At 37.3% G+C, this 27,119-nt stretch overlaps 1 protein-coding gene across 2 annotated transcripts in view; it reads left to right on the top strand.

Moving 5' to 3' along the window:
* The window catches only part of OSBPL10 (oxysterol binding protein like 10), a 113,335-nt gene that overhangs the window by 19,670 nt on the left and 66,546 nt on the right, over window positions 1-27,119 (top strand). For both annotated transcript variants that reach the window (XM_071429428.1, XM_071429427.1), the window contains exons 2-4: window positions 11,862-12,043; window positions 13,752-13,831; window positions 24,369-24,560. In XM_071429428.1, the coding sequence (XP_071285529.1) occupies window positions 11,905-12,043; window positions 13,752-13,831; window positions 24,369-24,560 (411 nt within the window). In that variant the 5' untranslated portion in view covers window positions 11,862-11,904. The remainder of the gene's footprint in view (window positions 1-11,861; window positions 12,044-13,751; window positions 13,832-24,368; window positions 24,561-27,119) is intronic.

The raw sequence follows: 27,119 nt of genomic DNA, 5'->3' as shown, positions 1-27,119 counted from the left end.
TCACAGGTTCACCACAGGGTATGAGACCTGTGGCTTCTTAGTCAGCCTGTACCAAATTACAGCCTGGGGCCAAGTATCCACACAGACCTACAGCTGAAAATACTGACAATGCAGTGGTTTCCATGTGATGTTTGTAGTTGCAGAGGACAGAGGAATTTTGTTGTTGGTTTTTTGTTTTTGGTTTTTTTTTTTTCCTCTGCTGTATGCATGACTCTGCAAAGTTTCCCTTCTACCCAAAGACTGACCTGGCTGTGTTATTCTGAATCCAGCTCTCATTCCTGGATTGGTGCTCTAGTGGGATGTGTTGCTGGGTGCTGCTGCTGGGCAGTGATGGGGACAGTGCAGGGAAGGTGACAGAGCAGGAGCTCTGCCTGACATCAGATACGGGGAGGCTGGTTCAGCTGAACTGGGTTTTTAAAGAGCAAGCCAGTAATTCTTCCTTGAGGAGGGAGAGAGAGCATTTACAACTGATTTCACTTGTGCTTTTTAAGGGCTGCCTTTTAAACTATACTGCCCAAATATGTGATGTAACACTTCATTGAGATTTTTGAGGAATGGTTGCTGTTTATTTTGCACCATTGCTGTGGACTGTGTTGTAAACGTATTTCAGCCTAAATTAAGTGATTGGAATTTGGAGATATAAGTTGGACTAATATCTTAAGTTTAACTTTGTTTTTCCCCCTTCATTTTAGTTAACTGATCATACATTGAGAAATACCAAATCTACTTCATGTATTTTCTTCAGTAACGTAGTTTTGAAATGGAATTGTTCACATAGAATGGAGGCAATGATAAGAGGATGTCTGTGCTGATTTCCTAAGTCTTCATCCATGGAGATTATAGAAAATGTAAATAAGATTAAATATAGTTTTTGAAAGGGTTTTAGTTTCCAGGGGAGTGTCACATTCTTTAGAATTTCATATCAGTAACTTGAACAGAATTAAATACCTCTGAAATTGGTGGGAAGTAGCAAAAGCCCTCAATTTTCACTAACCTAATAATTAGCCTAATGTACATATAATCTGGTACAGAAGAGTGTTTTGCTCTGAATAGTGGTTGGAAGTCTAGCTATTAAAATGCTTTTTTAGACTGCAGTGTCAAATGATTCTTCAGACTTCTGTTTATTTAGTTTTAGGTAGATTTAATGAAAACCTTTTGGCACATGCCATTGCCAAACTGTTCCACTTGTCTGCTCCTTCATCCCTCCACTTCATTTCCTCTCTAGATTGTTTCTTGCTTGTTGGCAGCAGAGTGGTTGTAGTAAAACTGATGTTCTGTCTCAATAAATCATGACATGTGACTGTTCTAATTAATTTTCAGCAACATATTTCTGTTGAAAACTTGTAGGTTGGTGACATCTTTTTATTAAGACGGTTTATGAATCCTATCTAAACCTTATATTTCGTGTTCAAAAATAAAAAATGAGGGCAGAGAGAAGTAATAGTGAAGATAGTTCAGTGATTTAACTATTTAGTTCAATAACTACTATATACAGAATAGTGCAGTTAGAATAGAATTTTTAGTAGAGTTGCACGTCTTTCCTCTGAGGTTTTGCATTGTGTGTTAAAGTAACCTTGGTTTCTAGTAAGCAGTAAAAATGAATTTGAAAGAACTCCAATGGCCATTTTGCTTGCATTGACATTTAGTCCTTTTTATTTATGTCCTGGTCAACTCCCTGAAGACTCCTAACTTAGCACTACAGGCTGTTATTGTTAAATATGGGACTATATTCACCTATGAGGAACATTAGAGTTTACCTGCATAGATAATATCCCTGGCTTTTAACGCTGAGGCCAAATAGTTTGGGCTGAGATAACAGACTCCTTTTGTCTCTGTAATTGGCTTAAGACACGACTTGAATGATACTCCTAATTTCTGTACTCTCATTGTTAAATTGAACAAGCAGCAGTACTTGAAAGTAGCTGAACTACTCTACAGCTACTCTAATTGAAGCTAGAGTAGTCTTGTAATTTGAGCTACTTCTATTTGCAGTCCTTGCTGTCTGTTTTGTGGTCTGATTACCTGAATAGTTTGCTTGATATTCATGCCTGGAGGTGTTAGGCCATCTCCTGGTTTGTCATCCAGTCCTTGTCTCCTTCTCAGTGTCAGCATTTGTGCTGTAGTCCAAGGGTCACTCCCTGTGCCTTTGTTGTTTGTTTCATAAATATTTCAGTCCCTGAAAGCATTTTATCTCCAGGTGAAATCCTAACTAACATCGGGTCTGGCATAAAAAGTCGGGGTCATGCTGGTTTTCTCATAGCTGAGTGCTTTTCTGTATATGGTCTGTAATTCTTGGCAGCAGAAGAGAGCTCCAAAGATCTACAGATGTATAAAGGTGCTTCTCCTAGATGGAACATAATATTCAATAACAGCAGTTGTTGGAGAAGAGAGGGGAAGAGTCGGGAGGTGCAAGTCAGGGGAACGTAAACCAACTTCACGTCTCAATAAGGGTCCAATTCATCACTGGTACATCATAAGAGGGAAGTGATAATAAAGCTTAGGATCAGTGGAAGTTAGTGTGTGTTAGGGTGTGTGACTCTGTGAGGGTTTACTGCTTCCTTCATGCATTTTATGACCTGCTAGTAAAGTAGTTCAGAGGGCAAGCTCTAGTTGCTGAGGTGAAGGAGAGGGTTGTGATATATTTCAACCGAATATAAGTTTTCTATTCAACAACCTTTTTCAGGGGTGTTTGTGTTTGGGATTGCTAAAATTCAGTGGCTGCAAATTGTAGAGAATTTGGATTACAGATGATAGTATTTTGAGATAGAACTGTGATTTAGACCTGGCTGACTCTCATCAATTCAGTGGGATGTGGTTTTCTTTAAACTCTGTTGCATGGTAATTCCAGACTCTGAGACTGTGTGTTATGGGGACATTATGTTAGGTGACTGAATTTGCTGCAAGTCTCTCATTATATTTCATGAGAACCAAGCTGTCAAATAAATATATATGAGTCATTTGTGGATGTTGTAAAAGCAAGTAGCAGAAAGACCAAGCAAAGGTCACATCTTCTCTAGTCAATCTGTGAAGTCTCCACCAGGATGTGACAGGTAGCAGACAGAAATCTCCATAAAATACTGCCCTTGGTCAAATATCACTTCATTATTGATTTGTCTTCATATATTGCCATCTTGGAAGTGTGTTCTCTGTGTGTGTGCATATCCCTACTTAAAGGAGAGAATGTTGAAAGAATAATACATAGTAGTGTCAGTCACTGTTGGACTCATTAGTGCTCTAAGCAGCTGCCTTCCCAGTGGCTGCCTTCAGTGCTGCCTTCTTTTTGATTACTTTCCTTCAGACTTGGTATTTAGTTGTTGGAGAATTGTATTTTTTGATATGTCAGGCCAACTTCTAAGCTGTTTATTTAAGTCTATATTTTTTATAAGTATTTAATGAAAGATGAATGCATGCTAGGTAGCAGGTGATTTTTGATGTGAAGTGTGCTTGCCAAACCTGTCAGATCTTTTGAAATGTTATTACAGAAAGTGTAAAGCAAAAAAGTGACATATTTTTTCAGAAGGTCGAACATTTCTGTATTGCTTGCACATTTTGGTGGGGCTTTGTGATACAGAAAAGAAAAGGCAATAAGATTCCTTCCATAGCTGGTGTAATTTTGGGAGGTGTTTGGGAGCTGTGTCGTAATGCAGCTGTTTGCTCAAGAGCAGTTTTGATAACTGCTAATGTGACTAGAGGGATTTACAAATATTAGTATTTGAAAACTTCTTTCACAAGCTAGATATAATTGATTGTCTCATTACATGTACATATTTTTTGTTTATTTTGGGGAAGAAACTCAGATTTTTTTTTTTCCCTGATTTTTAGTGTATGTGTTGCCCTTACCCCCAGTATTTAGATTTGGGGGGCTTTTTGTATGTTTTTACTTTTGGATTGTCTTAGTGATTTGTTACAAAAATGAAAGCAAATTAATTTTTGTCATTTACTTACTGACTCTCACAAAGTTTGCTAATAAGGTCTTCTAACAGTTGTTTCTCTGGGTATTCTTAAGGTACTTTGCAACTAGAATATTCCTTGACTAACTACATGCATTCTACTTCTTTGCATCCTCTTCAGGATGACTAGGTGAAAGCTAAACATCTGAATGTAAAGCCCAATTTAGCTAGATGTAGGAATGACAGAAGAAAGTGAAGCACTTGATTTCTGATAGCTGCCTTGTTTACTGGTGGGGTTTTTATTGCTAGTTGTGACTGAACAATACTGCACTTAGACTTGGAGCAGAGAAGCAGTTGTCCATACAGGCTGCAAAGTAGGTTTCTGTAATTTTACTTTCTCAAAGGAGCAAAGCCTTGTTCCTGGATAAAGTGGAAAGGTGGGACTGGGAGAAGATGGACCAGACAGCTTCCTTCCTTTTGGTGTCCAGGTGATTGCAGACAGCTCCTGTGGGCTTGGCTTCAGTGAGAACCAATTTAGCTACTGAGCTTTGTGTCACACAGAGCTCTGCCTTCCCCTCTGAAGGGGAATGAAGTTGGTGTGTGTACAACTAATTTTCTTGTGTATGTTTCCTTGACCTTGTTTTAGAATCTCATAGAATTGTGTCTTTCTAAAAGTTACCATTCTTTCATTACATGCAGATCATTAGAAGCGACATGTAAGTACTTGGTTCTTGTTTTGGTTTAGGTCTTCATTGTTTTTCTTATGAAGGAAAGCATATTTTCCTGCCTGGAAGCTCTGTTTTCAGTCTGGGACCTGAATCAAGCTGGGTAATAACATTTCCAGAATTCAAATTACAGCAGCCTGTTTATTCCCCCCGTTATATCTCTTTTCTCTTGACCTGCAATATGAGAATTTCAGTCTGCTTAATTGTTAAGTAGTAGTGAATTTGGAACAAGGAAAAGGAAGGTGGCAATGATTACTGGTAGCCAGCCAGTGTGATGAGCTGTGAGCAGTAGGTGCTGTTAATGGTATTAACTGTGTACCTTTTGTTTATGTTTGTCCCAAAATTGCAATTGCAACCCCTCAGCATGGCCATGTTGTACTGAAGCATGGATTAGTATGATGAATGTACTTCTCCACAATTCTCTATGAATTCAAAGCCTGATGGGTACAAATGGATGTGTTATTTTTAGGCCTATTCTTCCTCCTTATTTCCTAAAAAGCAACCCCTAAGCAATTTTTAATGTTTATTCTTACTGTAGTCTCTTTTTCTGTAAAATCTGGGCAACATATCCATTTGTCACTACAGAGAAGTTCAGACAGTTGAAAATAATTGGCATTGCAAGCAGAGGTTGATGACCTGATGAGCTGGTCAGTAGCAATTGTTTCTTCACTGAGAAAGAAGTGACATTCTGGTTCATAAAGAGGGCTTGCTGGGACTTGATAAGACAGGAAAGGAGATTTCTCTTAATTTTTTATTTTATTTGTGTGAGAATTCTGCAGGTGCTAAAATCATGAAGGGCCTGATCAGCAAAAATGAGCCATTCATCTGTTAGTTGTGGATAATACTTCCTCTATTTCCTAACTGCATTTTAGATGCAGAACACCTCTAAAAGTATCAAGCAAATTGTAGTTCATCGTGACTGAATTCCAGTAATGCTGAAAAATTACTGTTCTAAAAATTCAGTTTTCATACAGAGATGCTTGAAGTCAGTAAAGGTTTTAACGAATACTGTGATTCTTACACTTTCCTATGTTAAAAAATGATAAATTGAGGAACCTCAGTGCAGACAGGGTGGTAGAGCTACTGAAATGTAAGCATGTTCTCCTGATTATCAGTCTTTAAATGACAACTTTGGAGATAAATTTTAATAATTAAGTCCTTGGCTGTGGAATGTGTGCGTTCTATGCTTTATCTTTATTGGCTTGAATAATTCCATTAGTTTTATGGATCAAGGTAAAAATGGAAAAAAAGAAGCTCTTGTATGAATATGGTGTACAGGATGTCCTAATAAGATACAGTTTCCTAAAAATGAAACATTTCTGTGTGACATCTTATTCAGTTACAGGAGCCATAAAGTTTGCTTTTGTTTGACACAGTAGTTTACTTTATATCCTACAGTTCTTATATATTTTTAAACTACTTCTAAAAAAGGAAGAAAATTACAGAATAGTTTGATTCCTTATTCTTGAAAATCTTCCTTTAGAGGGTTATGGAATCAGTGAAGAATATGTGTTGGCAGTGACTGGGGGGAGATTGGAATGGAGTGAAACTCAGAAATGTTAAGAACAGTGGTTGAAGAAGAAGGTGGTGAAATTCCTCTGTTGTGAGCTGCTTCTGTTCTTGAGTTAATTTGGTGCTGAAGTATTGAGTAGATCATAGTATTTGTCACATTGTCTGGAATGATGAGTTCAGTAGTCTGAGAAGGGAAAATGCATGAATTGTTACTATTCCAGTGTGTGCCTGTCAGGGTCTTTTAAGTCTGAGTGAATACTGTCCTGTTTCAAATAAATGTATTTTTATTTAAGCAATTTGCATTTTTATGGCTAAAGCAAAATAAAAAGCAGATCATAAAGTATGTATTGTGAGATTGGTTTAGGAGAAAAGATGTCTGCAGAAGACCTAAAGTGGTGTTTTAGAAAGAAAAGTTCCTCTATGCATCAGTGAGTTAAGAAACTGGGGGAAAAATCTCCAAAAAGGTGAAACAAAGCTAGCCTGCTGTAGAAGCAACCCAGCATCCCTCTCCATCCAGAAGTACTTGCTGTGTTAGGTCATAATAAAATGAAAAAAATTTTGTTTTGGAAATTATGGAAAATTGGAAGATTTTTGTTGTTAGTCAGCAGGATTTGTCTGTGCCTAGTGTGCAGTATTTGGACATCCATACAATTTTAAACATAAAGCCTGGGATTAGACATGGTCCAGCTATGAAGCATGGACTCCAGCACAGGCTACCTTTATGAACCCAAGGACATGATTAATACAAAGCTGCTTTCCAAAAGAGTTGAGGTTCTTTCAGAAGATTGTGTCAGAAATTGAAGATTTGACTGGGACTGTAGTTGTCCAGCTGTAAATGTCTATAAAAAACCTCTGTCACATTATGGATTCAAACTGGAAGTTGTACAAAATCTGGTCCAGAAAACTGACTTAAGTGGGAAAGAAGGGTGTAAGGAATATTCAAATTGCTAGGAATGCATTACACAATGGAAAGATTTAGCAATCCTACACTGAAAATTTATTTGGATTACAAAGTAGTGAAAACATGGATTCAGATAGTTGGTTTGTGAGATGTGTTCAGAATAAGGGAAGAAAAGGAGAAACTTGTTTTGAGGTGTTTTTTTTCTATTGGGAGCATAATTTTGGGTGCTTTGCAGGTTTGCATCCAAGTGACAGCTTCAAGGAGCAGAGCACCATGTTATGATATGTAATTGAATGACGAAATACATAGAGATGTGATTTATTTTTTATTTACTTACTAAAGTATTCATTTCCACTGGAGAATAAGGAAATGATTAATTTGCCTCGAAGTGGGATAATTAAAATTCTTTAATCCAGTGAGGTGAGCAAATTATGTGGGAAATGTTTGTATCATGTGCTTCTGATAATTATGTGTGGCTTTTAAATTTTTTAAAAAAAATTTTATTGCCTCAAATCTGTTATAGTGTTGAAATGTCAGTTTTTCTCATGGAAGACCTGTTAAGCTGCTGTTGTTTGTTGACAATCTCTTGTGGTAGAGCATGTTCATGTCCTGCTATACTACCAGCATTTTATCACTTTAAAGCATAGTCACTGCTTTGTCTTAAAGTCTTCTTGAATAGGGAACTAATAATAAATTATTTTAATACTCTATAATTATATGAACATGTTATATTTATTAGTCTAATAAATGCTCTTATTAGTGGAAGCAAACCCAGTTGAAATACTTTATTAGTACAGTGTTTGACCCTTCCCTTCTAAGAATTCAGAAGGCAACATGTTCCACTTCCTAGCATATCATACTTGTTCTGCTTGACATTTAAAATTTTTTTAAAATGGCTATAAATGAATGAGTGAATGGATGAAGGGCATGGTGAAACATAACTGTTTAATTAAGACAGTTGTAGAATTTATAAGACTTAGGATTTATGCAGAGAGGGCATTAATTTTGAAATATGGGAAGTAAAAGAGAAAGAAACTGTCATCAGGCTATATTGACAAACTCCTGAGTGACTTAAAGTAGCAATTCTGGTCATGTCAGACTTCAGTTCTGCAGAGTGTGGTGAATGTTTTCTCTTGTAATTCATGTCAGTTGGTAATGGCTCTACTTTTGGTTGGAATAGCATAGGGGGACTATCCTGATGGATCTCAGGAGCTTAAGGGAAGCTGGGCCAGAGGAAGCTTTTAGTTTCTGAATGGATTTGAATCTGAAGTGAGAAATCCATTGGCTCTTCATTTGTGAAGCCTGCATTTTCTTGCCTGTAATTTTGCCTGTCCATTTTGAACTGTGCTTAAGCAGTTAAAACTGCTTAAAATGTGCTTAAGTGGTGATTTTCTACTTTTCCTCTAGATGATTTTCTACCTTTCCTCTTTTAAAGACTATTAATTTAAAAAAAAAGTTATTCTGGTTTTGGAATAACAGAAAAATCCAGCTGTCTTTTGGAAGTGTCTTTCATTAACAGTTGTTTCACAATTTCTCTGTAGCACTGATTTTTTGCGTGAGAAGTATGACATAACTGGGCTCTGCTACCTTCTGCCTGACTGTTCTCTAAAGAGTACGTTTGTTTTCATCACTGGTATCTGAGATTTAATTACAGAAATATGACATCATGGGTAAATGTGAGCAAGGCCAAGTAGAGCAGTAAGGATGAGGTGGCCAGATGAATCAGTTGTAGAGAGGTTAGTGCTGTTATTTCCCTGGTAGGCAGAACAAATGACTTTTAGAAGTTAAAAGAGATCTCTGTCCTTTTGATTCAGCTGCACAGTGCTTCTAAAATGGGACATGTACCCTGCTCTTCTACTTTATATGTGTAATGCTTTTCCATCCTCAGTTAATGAAAGACTGTGGTCTTTATTTCTTCTGTGTTTTTGTGATGGTCTGAACTGGGTCATCATTTGGTCTGTGATGCGAGAAAATGTTTTTGAAAGCTACTCCTGTTTTTCCTATCTCTTTGTGTTCCTCTCTCCTCCACCTCCTTTGTATGAAGCCTTGCACTGCTTGATTTGACATTTAATTCCTTATTCCTTCTCCTGGCTCTTTCTATCCTTTTAGCAGTTTTCAAAGTGTGTTATCTCCCTGCATCTTTGTGAGACTATAGTTGTCTGTGCAGTTTATTTTTGTCTTTTTCTGTGATACCACTGTGTGAAAGGTGAAGAGGGGAGTTGCACATCAAACCATAATCTTTGGAAAGGAAACGCTTGATTCTGTGTGATGTGAACAGTGTCATGGCCAAAATGCTTGTGAAAAGTTCCTGATTCTTTTGGGACAAGAAAGAAGGCAGGATACTTGAGGGTGATGTGAGGGCTTCTGAAAACTAGTTACCTTTTTCTTTCTTAAAATTACTGCTTGATTTCTGAATTGCTTGCTTTTGCAGGCTTCTAAGACATCATCACAAAAAACCTAAGGTACAAGGTCAGTAGTGATGTTCTGTTTTTCTGAGACTGTACATAAAATAGGTTGTGGTTGGCTAGAAATCCAGTTAACACTACTGCTGTAGCAGTGATAACAAGGATGTGGAAGGTTGCAGTCTCTGCATTTGGGAATTTGCAGAAGTTGCTGCTGTCTGATGTCATTATGCTGGTAAAGGTATTATTCTGTACTCGAATGGCTGGTTTCCTTCCCTGGGGTAGCTTTAAGCCAATGCAAAGTCCATTTTTGTGGAGCTTACAGTCATTCTGGGAGTGCTTTGCTGGTCTAGCATGCAGAAGTTTCTGAGCTGAAGTGCTCGTAGTGTTTATGTAACTTAATAGATTCTGTTCTAATAGACTCAGAGGAACTTTTTTCTCCAAATCCTTTGGTCTTAATAGGAGAAGAAGAGACTTTTTCTTACCTCTCTTTTTCTTTCCTTTTTTTTTTTCTCCTCTAGCTGTTGTTCCTCCTTTTGTTAATTGTAGATATGCACTTTAGTAACCACAATGATGATTTCCAAGGTAGTAATCGATTAAAAAATGGCCAAATAACAAAGGCTGAAATAAATTATTTGTACCTGAACAATAAAAGGACAATGAAATTATAATGAGGATGGCATGGGCTCGGAATGAACATCACTGCATATAAAGTCTAGACTTGTTTGCTGAGCTCGGAGACGATGGGGAGAAGCATTAGCTCTAGGGTCAAGCTACTGTGTCATTTTCTCAGGGGCGTGGCATCACTTCTGTCTGGTGCTCTGCTTTTTCTCTTGACTATGTAACAGATGTTCCCAAAATATCTGGAAAAATGAGAATGAACAAAATTAAAATTTACTATGAAATATGCAAGTCTGAGTTTTAAAAAAAATGTTTTCCAATTCTGCTATTTCCCCCTGCAGTTAAGTGCATTGTTTTCTCCTACTAAGCAACCTGGAGAGAAAAAGTGCTTCTTAAGGGGAAGAGAAGTATTGTAAAATCATTTAAAAATCAAACACAACAGGAAGGTTATGAACTGGTACAATACTAGTCAGTAAGGTAATATGAAATTTTGGCAGTTTCCTTTTAGGGCATCCTTATTTCTAACACTACTATTGCAAATGTGGTTGTCATTCAGCTTCCATTCCTCCAGTCCTTCTTTGTGTTGAAGATAACCTGCAGAGGGAAGGTGAAGTGATGTGCTGCTACATGATTACAAAAGGGAGGCTTTCCATTTGTTTCTTGAGGAAAAAGATGCAGAAGAGCTTGTGGGAGATGGAGTCAGGGCAGAAGTGAAGGGTGTGGTGGTGCACTAGTTTAAAATTCTTTGGGACAGGGTTGTTAATCTGTAACAATTGAAAGAGAATTTGATCTTTGCTCAGATGTGGAGGCAGTGGCAGTAGAGAGTTAAGCATAACTGCAGCAAAGGAAGGGGTCCCAAGCAAAATGTCTGAAACTTTGTAAGTCTTAGGCAATAGCTGCTTGCATCATGTCCAGGCTTATTTGGCATGAATAAAGAGAAGAGCAGACCACCACCAATAACTGCAGGCTGTGAAGATAATCCTGAAAATGTTCTGTGGTGGTGAAGGTTAGATGGAGATGTTCTCAATATGGGGATATTGTGAAGACAAAATGTGGTAACTTGAGCAAGTTTGGGATAGACAAAGCAACAGAAGTCTAAATAACCACAGTTTTTGGAATATTTTACACAACTTCATAAGACCTGTGATAATCTTATCTTAGAGGAACAGTAGCAAATATTGTGTGTTCCAAATGCCCATGTTAGTGGGATTAGCCATATTGTTAGGGGTGGTTTTTTAGAAGCAGCTAAGGAGGGTTACCTGCATTTGTGTGATCTTTGGTCTAGGCTATTGAGGATTGTAGTAGACTGACCTTCATGTGAGCCAGGAGGCTGCTGTCTGTTCCCTCTTGGTCAAGGGTTAGTGTTAAATAATTGTTCTTTATGATACCATAGAAGATTTCCAGAGGGAAATGAAATTTAGGATCTGTGCTATTGTGAAAGAAGGGTTCATCTGTGGGGAAAAAAGAAATGTTTTCAACTCTTGAGGCTGACACACCAACTTTGAAATGCCTTCATTTTCATTTAGTGCACTTGGGCAACCCAGTTAGTTTATTTTTTGTTTGTATGATCTTTCAGTCTTAGGTGTTGGTTTATTGTGAAATGGCTTGTGTTATGAATAAAGGAATGGATCATCTACCCCTGAAAAACCAAGCCTAATAACAGTACCTTATAAAATTGTAATTACAAAAATTACTTTAACCTTCTTTGTATATTTATGATCTTGATTTAAGATCAATCTGTGTCCTTTGTTGGGTAAATGCATGAAAAGCTTCTGTGGAAATACTGTATGCTTGTAATTTCTTTCAACAGGTACTTTGTGCTGGACTTTGAGACGGGGATTCTGCAGTATTTCATGAATGAACAAACTAAAAACCAGAGCCCAAAGCCACGAGGAGCCTTGTCTTTAGCTGGAGCTATAATATCGCCCAGTGATGAAGTGCCACACATGATGGTGGTCTACTCTGCTAATGGAGAGATGTACAAGCTAAGAGGTACAGTGCTGCTCACAGTGCCTGCTGAATTGTTCTTCTCTTCCACTCCCACTTCTGCATCTCTTCTCTCATGTCTCATTTCCCTGTGCTGTCAGAAAGTAGTGGCTATCCAGCTCTGTTATTACACAGTATATTTTAAAACACGATGGAGGAGTAATCTGGAGTTAAGTACATGTGACTTTAAAATGTATAGACTTTCAGGGCTGGAAGGTACCTCAAGGTGGCTTCTGTAATCTGTTACTGTGGCATTTTCATTGAATGCTGTATCTTATTTGCTTCCAATGGAAGAAAAAGGTGCTTTCATTGCTTCCACACCATAACATTTGTTTTCTAGTACTGTTCTTCTCTTCTGCAGATAATGTGCAGTAATGAATCTGATGATGGGTCAGAGAAGGGAAAAATGCCAGTGAGGGGTTGCTGAGATATTATGTTCTTATCAGTCTTGGAGTAATTGAATGCTCCTGTGATATAAAATGTTCTCTTCCCTTGTTCCCAAGTATAAGACAAACAATACAGGGTATATAGGAGTTACTTTGGAATATTTACAAAAAGGAAGAAAAAAAAAATGGTAGTGTTTTGATTTTAAGGTATTTTCAGTATGGTTGATTGATCATGATGCTTCCAAGTCAAGCTAATTTATAAAAAAACCCTGTTATCTAAAAGAAAAGATAGATAATGCAGTGTAACAGATGTATTCTTAGTTTTATTCTGACCACAGTTTACCAGTTGTCCAACAGCACTGAGCAAGCAGGAGTCCCCTGTTCTACAGTGTGTTGCTCTTTCATACACAGAACTGAATTCTGAAACAACCAGGGAGAATTTCTAATAAAATGCTTTGAAAGTTGCACAGCTAGAAATCATGAGCACTTGTGTTTCATTATGCTTTTCCAATCACTTGAAATTATCAAATGCTTACAATATGCTGCTTTTAATTTAATGATGTCTGTGAATTTGATTAAAATCAGTAAACAATTTTTATGCTGAGTCAATAACCATTAAGATACTCAATAGCAGAGGAAGTAAGAGAAAATATTTACTGAAATTATCAACTCTGTATTGCTATTCTTAATGAGGATTCCTGTAGTAGTAGTTTAGGGAAAAACAAAAGCCTTTCTCCTAAACAGACTTAGTATATTACACAGGAGCCATCTGAGAGCAGTCAAACTCTTCAATGGTTTTTAAAGCTGGTTTTTAAAGATGTGTGGGGGAAATTCCTATGTCTTTAAGTTGCATGTGAATGACATGGATTTAGAGAGAGATTTAGTTGAACTCCATTAAAAGAGAAGCACTTAAGTATCTGGGAAACTGGTAGCTTGTCTGGTAGCTGATTGACAACCTGAGTGTAGAGCTTTTATGGATTTAAATGCTGCGGTGTATCCTTCACAAAGACAGACAAATAAAACAAAAGTGGATGAAAAATTTTGAACAAAGTAGTCTTCTTGAGGTAGGTAGTTCTGCCTTTGCTAATGTGTGGAAGAGATAACTATGAGGAAGACTCATATGCTTATTTCTTCCAACTGGCCTCTTAAGTACAGGTTTAGATGTGTGGCACTGAAAAACTTAAGTGTATTTATGTAGCATAAATTAGGATTTATACTTCATCCTACTCAATAATTAATCTTTCCCCCTCTGTCCTGCTCTGTCACCTCTTGGGCAAAAGAGTATTGATTTATGTGTGATTGCTTGCATTTTCTTGTTTCTGTTCTAGCTGCTGATGCAAAGGAGAAACAGTACTGGATAACTCAGCTTCGATCCTGTGCCAAACATCACAAGGAAAGTGATTCTAAGGTAAATAATTAAGAGTGAGAAGTAACTATTATGTTTTAAGTGGAGTAGGTGAAGAACAGCATAGCCTGGATGGCTGGCTGTTGTGATTAGTGGGTTGATGTTAAGAGGGTTTTGAGTAAAAGCAGCAAGTTGTCATTTGTCACTAATGGAGCAGGATAGGTCAGTTTGGGCGATCCTAATAAATAAACATTTTCCTGTTTATGACAAATTAGTAAAGTGCATAGTTAATTGAGTGGCTGAATCAACCAGGATGCCAACTGATGCCAACTTCTTATACTCAATTGCCAGCAAGGAATTATTCCTCAGTATGTTTTCTGGTCACTTCTTGAAAGCATTTAGATGTTTAGCATCTATAACTGTGATGAGGTGGTAATACTGCTGTTCAGTATATATGACATTGGAGACTTGTGCAATGGGATACTGATTCTTATGCTTCTACGCTCTATTAATTTTCATTATATTTCTTAATACTGGTTTTATTTTTATGCTTTTCCTGCTTGTGATAAATTATTCTATTTTAATAGCAAAATCTCATTTAGAATAGCAGTAATTTAGTTGAAGCTGATCTTTGTGGAACTGAAGTTGGGATCATATTTCTTCTTTAGGTAAAAACTGTTACACTTGGTAGTAATTTCTGTTCAGACTCTTTCCATGTTGAGCTCCTTCAACAGGAGTAGTATCTGCATATTTAGTCCTGAATTAATTCATGTGTCAAGAGAAAAACCTTGGTGTTGCAACAGTGAAAGTAAACAGCAATTAGTAGTGGTCCAAAGAAAGCAAACAAAATTTCAGAAATTATCAGGAAAAAGAAGAATAGCAAGAATACTTAGCTTGCTCTAACTCTGTCAAATACTTGTAATGAATACTTTTATCAGTCCCCTTCCATTTCTGAAATGAAAAATTGGAGTGGGGATAATGAAGTACTTTTCATCATATTTGTTATTCTTCTGTACAGGATGAACTCTGTGTGATGAAATTTGACTTCATTGTAGTCTTTTTTTTCTGGTGATGAGAATGGAAAGAGCAAATCAGTATAGTAAGTGCTCTGCAGTGGCTGAATATGAAGTATTTGCTTAGCTGTTAATAATAATGTTGGTATGGGGAGCCTCAAAGAAAAAAGGAGTTGAAAACAGGTAAAACAAAAAACCAAAAAAAGGCACCAAAAGGACATGAATAGAAAGTGGAGAATATGTCGGGATGCTTTGGATGCCAGAAGTGTTCAGGAATTTGAAAAGCATTTGAAAAGCAAAATTTTATTAGAAAGTCTTGACTAAATGAGTGGGAGACTGGTAAATACACTGGTAAATACACTGCCACAGAAGATCTAAGGCACAACTTTTGGAAACAGGAAGGCTTTAGAATGGGGAGCATCTCACTGGTCCACTTGTATTCTTGCATAGTGACCAACAATGCTGTGGTTTGCTCCTTGTTCCTATGCTCATTGTACAAGAAAATAAGAGTATTTCCTTAACTGAGGGGTGGTGGACATGTGTAGCAGAGGAACTAAATGGAAGAGTATTTCAGATAGTAGGAAGAGGGTTCTTGCATTTTTCTTTAAGACTGTTAAGTTACAGAAACTTGGCATAGGAAGTTGGGAGTATAGATGTATTTTGGAATAGATATGTTTTAATTGGCTTGAATCTGTTGAGTATAAAGCAGAAATGCTGAAGAAAAGTATGCTTCTTAGTTCTGTGTTACAAATCAGACTAGGTCACTTTTCACTTGAAATGTTTGTTACTGAAGCACTTTAAGTTCTCTGCTTTTGTAAGTCAGAGAATATCTATCTTCTGTGTTTTTAAACTTAACAGTCCAGAAAATAAAATTCTGTGTTTTTAAATTTAACAGTCCAGAATTTATGTGCTTCAGATGACACCACTGATGAGTCTGCTTCTTACTCAAGAAGTGGACTGTACTTGAAGCAATTTTATGCTTACCTGTTCCTAGAAACTTTTCTTGTGACAAGATTTATCTCTTATTTTTAATATGCCTTTTCCCCCTCCTGTCTTCTCAGTATTAGAGTATTAACTGAGAAGAATATTTTGACTGGCTTTAGTATCGCATATACGGTGAACTTGAATTTCATCTACAAGTAAGATTTTAAATTTCTCTCTGCTTTTCTTTATAAAAGGAAGGGATCAAAAGCTTAAATGCTACAATAATTAGACTTTGGAGATCAGATATCATTTGCAAGGTAACAATTCTTCACAGAAATTCCAGAAACTAGGAAAAAAAAAAAAAAAAGACATTTCTATTCTTTTTCTTTTAATTTTTTTTCTTAAAGTTTCTGTCTTCATATTCACTACAAGAAGCAAGAACTGCTTCATTTCATTGTATTGGTTTTTTTCTTTCTCTTGTAGATGATGGCACTTTATACTAAATGATTATTAGTATGGGAGTGGAAACATGCTCTTTAAAATGTTTTAAATTTACATAAAATAGCATTCTGCTATTTTTAGCCGCCTTACTTTTTCAGCTTAGGGTCTGGATTTCCAAAGAAAGGTCTGTAATGACACAGAGATGGGTGTATGCTTGACTTACTTTTGCATAATCGAGGACTTCACAAAAATCTGTATTTTTGGGTTTTGTTAAAATAGCTCTACCATTGATAGGATTGTCATGATGTGATTTGTTATTCTGCTGTCAGCAAGGTTGGATCTCTTTATTCCTCCCTCTCTGCATACTTTATACTCTGTAGTAAGTGGAAACTGCCAGTTATCTGTCTCTCATCATGCTGTAAGGAACAGGCAGATACTCATGTGTTCTGAGCTTCTGGAGTTTGAACAGAATCCAAGCTCTGTCTCTGCTGGGAACAGCCTCTGGGAAGTTGAAGTCTGAATGTTTGCTCCCAGCTTCTTCTGCAGCTTAAATTCACCTTTTTCATAGGAATACTGAGATGCAGAAATTTCTAGCTGTTCTTGAGGAGTCATACACTTGAATGAGGTAGAATGGGAAGTGAAAAATATGCAGTGAGGGGTATATTTTCTATTATGCAAGTGGGATATAGTTTAAATGTGAAAAAACCCAATAATGGGATAACCAGGCAAGCAGTGGGAGGGTTTCCAAGAATACCAGCAAAGTAACTTAGCGACAGGTTATTCATACCGGAGAGAGCACACTTTAAAAATCTTGAATAGATATTATTGGAAGGGAATTTGTAGAAAAACATGATAATTTGGAGGATGTGTTTCAAAGCTGAAGCCGTGTCACCGTTTCTGTGAAATACTCAGAGAAGAGGATTCCTACTGGCTGCACTGGAGGTAGATCAGACTTAGTTTACTTTCTTTTTTTCAGCTACTGCCTGCTTCAAAATGCTACTGAATGACTGTTTTTAAAGCTTCAGCTGGGGATTGGAGTGGTGGAGGAAATTAAATAGAGAAGTGATTGAAAAAAGAAAGAAAAGGTTGTATACTAAAGACTAAATTTAGTGTGTCCTAATGAATGGTCCAAAGGTGAGCGGTACAGTTAATGAGTGTATGTAACTCAAGCTAAGTCTCTGACTTTGTTTTAATTAAATTTTACATGGTAATGATAAAAAAAAAGCAGTAAAAGAATAGTGTTCACTGGCAAATAATTCCCATGTTGTCACGTAATCTTAATGTTCTTGATATTCCCATACAAGTCTCATTTCACTTAATTACAGATTGTTCAACCTCCATAAGTGCCAAATCAACTGTTTTGGAAGAAATCATCTATGTCTGGATAGGATTGCTGGTTCTTTTAGACTATTCTAAGTGAATATTTTGTACAAGCTTTAATTAAAACATTAGTCAAATTTGCATTCAGTGATATAAAGTGCTTTCAAGAAAGAGTAGGCTTAGGAGTAATTTTTGTGGTAACTTCCAAGAATAATTTTGTATCCAGAAATTGTCACAAGCTTTTTAGTTCTTCTGTTTCATCTTCCTTTTTTCTTGACTGTTTAATGATGGTGGCTGTAAAAGCACTACTGAAAACAAACACAGGTTTTTAAACCAGCTCTTAATGCCAGTGTGTGGACTGGTTGCTGGATTTGCATATAGCCCTTGTATATCTCAGTGTGTCTGTATCAGGAATGTGACAGGGAACAGAACCTTTATCTTGTGAAGTCACTTCTGTGCTCAGATGGTAACTTTCAGCTTAGGTCTGTGTTAGAATAAGGAGACAGACTGTGCATTGTTTTAGCTTTTTGGTTTTGAGCTGCACAGTGAGCTAGCTGCTTAAAATTGGATGATGTGGATTCATCTTTAAGCTGAACTCATTTGCTGATTCCTTGCAGCTGTAGGTTGCAATCCAATTCCCTTCCTTCTGCTGCCACCTTTTGTGTGGGTTTTGTCATGTTTCCAGTTCTGTATTAACCTGGGCATCAAAAGTAGAAAAAATGGCATCCTACTAAAAAGAGCTTAGCTCTCTGACCAGCTCTCTGAGGATTGTGTGTCTCTGGCTCTGGCTCTCTACTGGCTTACCTCCCTGGAGTAATGGTGGGGAAAAAAAGTCCAAACCTGCCCCTGTCAAGTATCAACTGCAGTAGCAGTTTGACTATAATGTAAACAGCACCAGCAGTAATGCCTCAAACTTAACACTTCTGTCATATTGTTATGAGGCAGAGGTGTAATTATTCTCCACAGCTGGAAGAATGACTATCATGGATCTTTGGTTTTATCAGGTTTCTTTTTGCTTTAGTAATGAATGGCCACAGAGATACCTTTACATTTTTAAGTGGATCATTGGCTGAGTATATTTAACATCTGCATGGTAACTTTTCATAAAGCTAAATTGGTGAAAATTTCAAGTCCTTTTCAGTGTTGTTTTGGTTCTTCTGTGCATGTCAAATTGCTTTGCCTTCTGAGCTTCAAGTGTTCCCTCTGTTGGTATGCTTGTCTGCTTCCTCTTCTCATCCCTGACCTATGGAAGTCAACTAAAGAATGGCATTTCTAATTAAAGCATGCACTGAAATCCTTACAGTAGTGGGGCTGAGAGGGAAGCAGTGCTTGGCTGTTGATAGTTGTGTGTTTGACATCTTTTTTCCTCCCTTTGGAAGCTTCATGAAAATAAGAGTTGTTCACTGCTTCTAAAATCTTTCTACAGAAATGGAAGAAAATCAATTTAGGATTGAACATGCTCAAATGATTCTTGATGAAGAGAAGATTTTATGATAGAATGATTATCATAGTCTCTTGCTTAAAAAAAGACATATTGCCTTACTGAAGATGATGAAACAGTATGATATTCTATCAGAAAAGTTAGTACTGCAGAGTGGTGCTTGACAGGAATATGCAAAACATCATAAGCTAGTCCCTATGTAGTGTTGAAGTTTGGATGTTGTGTAGATTCTGTCATTTGCATTTTAATATTTGTGAATGATTATAATGTAAATGAAGCAGAACTGTGTCTAGGTTTATCTTTTATCAGTGTTTGTTTACTTAGGATGCATTGGAAAAGAAGTAGATGGGAATTAAAACACTGAATGGTGGTATCTCAAAATTGTAATTACTTTCTGATAGTGTGTGACTTCCCATAACTCTCAAGCTGCATGCAGGGATTGGTTTTCTGTGCTGTATATGTGCAGAGGAGTAAAGGAGTGTCATTTTGGTAATTATTATTCAGAGAAAAACATCTGTGGCAGAGTGCCTGTGAAAATGATGATTATCAACCATAAGCAGATAGGACAATCACTTCAAAGTTATTTTATTGATCTCTGGAAAATTGCATTTACTTTCAAAAATAAACAAAATTGTTTGCTTCTGGTAAATGGTGAAAAACACTTCAGCTTCTTTGTGAACAGGAAGGGCAATCTCCTGGGAGAATGAGTCATGAAAACATTAGTATAGTTCGAACTTACTGTTCTGCAATTCCATTATTTTAATTGTTAGGATTTTTGATATCCAAATGGAAGCACTCATTATACTGCTTTTGTATCTTGGGGATGGACAGGCTATTAAAATAAAAATCTTAACCCAAATCTGTTTTAGCTAAGCATACTTTAGCTAGCTTTAGGTCATAAAACCCATATGAATGCAAGTTACAAATTAATCTTTTATTAGCTTCTTTATTATTCTTTTATTGGTTTCATTTTATTAGCAGGTGAAATGTTGGTGCAATGGTAAGGTGTAGCCTCAGGAAAGAAAATTTGCAGTCCTTTTGGGATACTTCAGCCTGTGGATTCCTTGACTCATTATTGGCACTGTGCATTACTAATGTTGAAGAGCTTACATTTTCCTTTCATCAGGCTTTTCACTCTCTTTTTATTTATTTAGTTGCGAGCCAGAAAGCAGCAAGACCAAAGAAAATGAGGTATGATAATAATTAGAGGGGCAGATCAGTCATACGAGCAGTGCTGGGGGAAGAGCAGGGGATTAGGCATAAAGGCCCATCAGTTACTGTCATTGCTTTGATTTCCTTTGAGAGTGACTTTAATGGCTGTTGTAGTATGATTTATAATTAGAGTGCTTTTAGCAGTGGAAAACTTCACATAGGTTTTCACATTTTACCAGAAATGGAAAATTTGGATTTTTGCACAGCTGTGTGTCAAATGCAAAAAGGATGCTTGTCATTCCCAGTGTTGAATCTCAAGAAATTCTGCAAAAGAAGAGTCAAGTATTTGGCTGGGACATAGGTGTTGACAATGTACTGTAAAATTCAAAAGTGCCTGAGGGGCTGAGTGTGCAGTTCCTGGAGAGTCTTCTTCTGGCAGTGACAGGAAGAAGCTGTCAGAAGGAATTGGATGCTTCCCCCATTTTCTTGGATGCAGCAGGCACAGTACTCTGCTGCTGTTCTCTGTGACAGGTTAGTCCAACTTGAAAAGCTTTTGAGTGGTTCCAAAAACTGCCTCCTGCAGACATTCACATGCATACTGGCTGTGACAAAATTTTTATGTTTGTCATTGAGGCGTGCCTAGAGAGAGCTTCATGGGTAGCTGGAGGTCCTGGTGCTGAGCTCATTTAAAGTTTGTATGTTACAGATGCCCTCTAAAGAATAATACCAAATTTAGGTGCTGGAGTATTTGTGTTGTGGGCTGGTGGAATTTTCTATCATGTTGTTTGGAAATGTTGGGTCACTATAAGTGGATGAAGGATGTAAAGAAAACAAAGAGATGAGGAGAGCTTGCTTCTAGACCTGTAGGAGCTGATTGTGGACCAATATATTTAGGTCTGATATTTTGCACAGACCATGTATGTGTGAATTCCAGATTGACAGTCTCCCTGACTGGATGAGCTCTATAGGACTGGTGACTTTTCTGTGCTGCAAGGGGAAGCAGAGGGCTCTAGGAGGCTCACTGGCAGAGGTGGTCTCTCCCTGGGGATCACAAAGCTCCATGCCTTGCCCTACAACATGCCGAGGTCTCTGGTGTCGAGATGATCCCAAGGTGTTAGAAAGTCTCTTTTTCCCAGTCCCGGGACCGAAGAAGAAGATGGGATTCCTCAGATCTGGTTCTCAAGGTTGTTTTGTTTTCTCTTATTTAATACATTGTCTTTCTGACCTGCTGAGGTCTGTTTAGCAGGTCGGGTTGAGGCACACTGACTGCCCTCAGGGCAGTGTTATCTTTTTATACTAAAACTATGTGTACTTTATTTACAATAAATATTTACAAAAAATAATTTTCCAATACCTATCACCTATGTTAGACAGTTTGTCTCTACTCTAAACCAATCCAAAAGTGCCACCATCACAGCAGAAGATGGAGGCTAAGAAGAAGCAAGAGGAAGGACAGGACATACCCAAATCCCTCCATCTTGCCTCCTGAACCCCCTTTCTAAAACTCCAAAATTCTACTTTCTCACCCTGTGATAAATTCACTAACATTCTACTCAAACTCTTGTGGCTTGTAAATCTTCACACAAAGTTGGTAACTTTTTCCATGGGCTAAGATTGAAGGTACAGGTGTTTTTGACTCCGTGCCAAGGTCTCTGAGCCCCCTGCCAGGGTCTCAAATCAGCCAGGGCAGGCAGAGGAATGTCCTGGGTTCTGACACAACAGAGCTGAGTGTTAGGCACATCAGGCAGTGGATCCATGGGCAGCCCTTGCCAGGCTGTGTGCTTGTCTATGTAGGGTCTTGGGTTTACCTTGTGTGTCCCTATAGCTGCACAGTCTTTTTGAGCACCACCCACTACTGAAACTAGAGATGGGCTGTTTTTTCTAATTTTCTCTCCTGCTCCACTGATCCCCAAACTCCATGCCCTACATGACTGTTCACCAGAAGTTGCTGTGAGCTACTACATACTTTGGCAAAACTTAGGAAAAGCCATCTTAAATGCACTGTGGTCCCACAGTCTGAACCAGTGCATGGATTTTTCCAAATGTGTTTTGTGTTAACTTTTTTTACGTGCAGATCTATAGCTCTCCCTCAAGAATATCAAAACATAGCAAAACTTTACCTCTCACAGAATTGGTTTTTTTTTTTTTTTTTAAGTGAATCTAATGGGAAAACTCAGTTTTACATGGCTGCTGTTAGTCTGAGCAGCAGACAAACCGTTTGTTTGATCTGTTAGGATCTGTTTAGCTACATGAAAGTAGCAGCTATGTATTTTTATTATTGTGATAGTATGATACTAAAATGTCTGTGAATCTCAAAAGATTTCATTCTAAAACAAAATCAACTTTTATTAACCTAAAAGAGAAGTTGATTTTTCAATGGAAAAAAAAAATTATCTTGTTCTACCTCTACACCCTAACTTTAGTTTAGATGGTATTCTGATACTAGTCAGTTTGAAGAACAAGCATTAGTGAAGTATATTTCACTCATATACTCAGAACACCCTTTTTCTGTGGAATATATGTTTGAAAAAGGAAATTAAGTTTCCCTCATCCCCTTCTTTCTCCCAAATACCTTTTCATCTGGCTCTTATTTTAATTGTAGTTAAGTCTAAGCTCTTTCAAATGGAAGATGAATTATAAACCTAGCAACCTTCTGTGCCCTTCTGACAAATTACACCTCGTGCTGCTTTTTTGCCTTAGAGTCAAATCTGGTTTTAATGCATTTGTGATTTATCAGCCAGGGTGGATATTTTTTTAAAATATGCTTATTATTGTAATCTTATTGGCCATGGTAGCAAAGAATATATTCATTTCAAAAACAGTCAGACCATCATTCTTGGAAGCATTTGTAAATGTTAAATCTAGACCAACAGAATGATAATTATTTCTATGAGATTAGCAGCTCTTTGCACAATGGCAATGTGATAATCCATTTTTTAAGCCTTCAAAAAGTCTAAAGTCTAGTTTTGTGTGGTGGTGGCAATGGGATTTTGTTACTTGTTTCACTCCTCTTCCTTGGCAGTGCCAAATAATCTGCCTTGTCCTTTACAGTCAGTGTGGTGGTAACATGGGGCCTGACTTCAATTGGAGTTCTAGTTGGAACCTGTTCAGCTTGGTTTGAAGATTACCACAGAATTGCAAAAAGTGACATGGAAGGTATAAGAAGAGAGATTATACCCAAGGAATACTTTTGTGTAGGAATACTTTTGTATAGGAACACTTTTGTGTAGCAGGCCCAAGAGAAGTACCTAGTGTTGATGGTGACTGTCTTAGCAATGTTGTAGGTTGCCATTGTTATTTGTGCAGATTTTGGAGAAGAGGTGGAAAGGTGTTTTAGTCGTGGGGCTGTGTATTTTCTTCACTGTCTTGAAGTGCTGCTTAATGTTACTCTCTGAATTGGTTTGTGTTTCATGAGGTAAAAATTATTCTGTTTCAGTGTTAACCTTACAGATGCAATCAACAGTTCAATAGAAGGGAAAGACTTTTTTATATTGCACTTTTATATATGATTTCCCAGGGTGATCTGGTGCCCATCTGAGCTTGACTGAGAATTGGTGTCCTATAGACCTCCAGGACCTTGTGTTTGAGGTCTGTGGAGAGCAAACTGAGACAGCAACACTGAAAGATGGTTAGATAAAAATTGAGTGTCCTGACTGATTTTATAGGTTGTATGTTACAAGTATTCATACTGCAGATACTGTTGGAGATTTATTTCTGGCCTTTTTTGTATATTGGGTTTATCCCAAGCTTACTCCAAAATGCATTGATTTCTTTAAGACAAATTTTGTTTCAAATGTTAATATTTAATTTGTGTGTGGATTGGCCTTGCCAAAATTGAACCTCCTCTGATGTTGAGAACAATACTACACTGTTTCAGAAGTTGATCAAATGAAAGCATTGAGATTTTTTTTCTTCCTGGCTGTTCACACCAGTTTGGTGAATTGTAGGTCAACAGTTTCATGAAAAATATTTGTATTGGCATTGTTGTTATTCTGTCTGCAAAATCTTTCCTAAGCTTTCCTAAAAAGTAGGATTGTAAGAACTAAGCTGCATATTATTATGTAAGAATTTGTGAAGATATTTGCAAAGACCAATTATACAGGCACACCAAGAAACAAAGGTAACAGCTCTAATGTTTCCAAGAGCATCTCCTGAGCCGTGCATATGGTTCAGAAGGAATAAATCAGTTACACCTGCAGATTAGGTTTGTGAGAAAAGTAGAACAATACAAATGTAAAATATATAGCCTGTATTGTAAATTTTTGCTTGTGTAAAGTTGCTAATATCACAATCCTATTGCTTGTTCTAGAGCATCTCATCCTCACGAAGTAGAAGCTCATCTCTGCTGCCACCTGGGACAGCTAATTCTGCATCTCCCAGTGGCCAGAAACACACGAATCAAAGTGGGCCAACTGTTGTAACCATCACACATCACAAATCACCTGCAGCTGCTCGAAGAGCAAAGAGCCAGAGATCTGGTCAACTCCATGAAGTCCGAGAGGTAAGAGAGAAACATCTGCTGGTTTGCTATAGCTTGGAAGTGCTTATTTTGCTTCACAATAAGCAATTGAATCTGACAAGTTAACAATTATCTTTTCTTCCTACTTTACGACTGCTTTGTTTTGATCCCCTTGCTGAGCAAGAGGTGGGCTTTAGTTCTGGTTCAGTTTCAGGTCAGGTGTATACAGATTTTTTTATGCTGATGTTAAAATTGGTGTGTGCACATGCTTGAAAGTGAAGTAGATAGGCAACAGCTCCCAGGCTTTGCAGTGGTATTGCAGGACTGGAGGAAAATCTCTTTGAAGCTGTGTGCAGCAAAAAATACTTTTCAGATTGGAAAGTGGGCCCTGAAGCATTTAAATATAGCTGGAAAAAAACTACTTGAATAATTCTGATGAAAGTGTGAATGAAGGCGTAGCTCCCCACACTCAGCAGTTTGTTGCTATGCTGTTGTAGTCTTAACTTTGTGTCAAGTTTATATTGCTGGCCTTGCAGAGGAAAAATGGTTCATCTGTATCAAATGCATGAAAACCAAAGCAGAAAGCTTCTTTTAAAGACTATTTGTACCAGTGTTTAAGAAATTTAACTCATACCGAGCTTGTTTCTTTTAAAGACTGTACCAGTGTTTAAGCAATTAACTCATACCGAGTTAACTCTGTCTTTCAGACAACAAAAATAGTACAGAGTTTTAAGCTTAAATAGTACAGCAGATTTTCACAGAACACACATTCATCTTTCATCTCTTACTCTTTTTCAGTTTGTCTTTCATGTTAAGAATTTGAATAAATGCTTGGGATGTGCTCTGAATGAAGGCTTAAATTGCACATCCTGAGGAGGAATGCTTGTTGTTCTTCTAGTAAAGATTAGAAATGAAGAACTGGCTGTCTGAATGTCACCCACATTTTCTTTACATTAGAGAAAACATACATTTGTCTATTTTTTGTAAAAATATCGTGTCTTTGTCTACCAATCATCTCCCCCAGGTTACTCCTAGCATGCTAAATGTATTTCCTCTCATACCTTGAATTCAGAGTGCACCTTAAACCTATTAATAAAATCAACAGTGGGAGTGGTTGCAATTTCGTCAAATGGAGCTAAGTAAGGCTGAAAGCTATTTGAAAGGGAGTATTAGTGTATGTGCTGATCATAATAAGTTGGGAAGAAAAAAGCCATCAGTTGCAAAGAATACACCTGGAAGAAATAAATACTAACCTATGGTAAAACAATGAGGAAGAGTTCAGGTATCATCCCTGCAGAAAAGGCCAGTGAATTGCTGACTCACTTGTTTGTGGTGCGTTGCAATGTGATGTCATTCCAAAAAAGGTAACTATTGCAGGACTTCAGTCTTTAATGATGGAAGGTGATTATTTTGTTTTGCTTGATGTGAATGGTACCTCTTAGAGGTCTGCAATAATAATGAAAAAAAAACCCTCAGACATTGAAGATACAATAAAGGCTGAAAGAAATGAGTGCTTTTCAGGGAGAGAAAATGGTACTAAAATGAATGATGCATAAGCAAAATTTCATAAAACAATGTGTGAAGTTTACATTTTTATGTGTTGGATATTTTGTGTGTGTGTGCTGCTTCCTAAAGAACAGCAAACAGTGGAGAAATCAGACCTTCTGCCCTCTTTCCCAGTCTTGTGTAAAAAGTGTCTGCTTAACTGATGTTGTTTCCATCTTGTGAAAGGCTCAGTCTGTTTTTTCCAGATTAAGGAAGTACATTTTATTTCAACAGTATGCTCTGTGCACTTCCTTCTCCCCTATTTTCCAGAGTGAATGAAATAGACTTGGGTATATGATACCTGTGTTTTCAGGAAATATCTTTGTTCCATGTATGAGTCAAGCAGTGACTGTTAGATCCACCCTCCCTTATGAAATTTATCAATGAAGAGATATGTCCAGATCCCCTCACGAAAGTGCGCTTAAATCTGTTCTAGTCCTGTTTTTTAATCTGAAACAATGAAAAATAGGAGCTAAAAGTACAGTGAGAGAGAGAGAGTTAATCCTTTCCTCAATGCCCAAATCTTTACTTTTTATTTGACGTTTGTTTGGTATGATCTGGGTGAAGGGAAGAGACTGCAAAAGGATTATAGATCAATATTAGTGTTCCCCTGATTGAGTGATGCAATTGAAGCTTTGACATGCAAATAAGTTTTTTTAAATTGTTCCATAAATAGGACTGCATTAGCTAATTTTGCACCTTATAAATACAGTAGTTGAGTCAATGTAAAATGTTGATCTCCTTCTGGAAAACGAGAGGAAGCATGTGTGTTTAAAATTTCACAACAATGTTATGCTATGGTAGTCCTACCATGTTATATGTGAGATCTTTGAAAAACAGTAATGCTGCAAAGAGGGGCATCCTTCACTTGGCACATGTGCTAGCTGGGACAGTGTTTGCTAGCTGGGTCAATGTTCCTGAGAAAGCAACTTGAAATTGCTTCTCAATTCTGAACTTTCTTGGTCTGGCCATATTATCTGGAAAAAAATGAGGTGTATCTCCACCTTGCAAATAGGGCAGAATATACTCCTATATTTTATATAATGCAAGATGTTT

Source organism: Agelaius tricolor, unplaced genomic scaffold, assembly GCF_023055355.1.
Source record: "Agelaius tricolor isolate 1412-34295 unplaced genomic scaffold, bAgeTri1.0.p SCAF_6, whole genome shotgun sequence".
Lineage (NCBI taxonomy): Eukaryota > Metazoa > Chordata > Aves > Passeriformes > Icteridae > Agelaius > Agelaius tricolor.
Note: the sequence above shows the minus strand (reverse complement) of the source record. Positions and strands in the feature narration are given on the sequence as shown.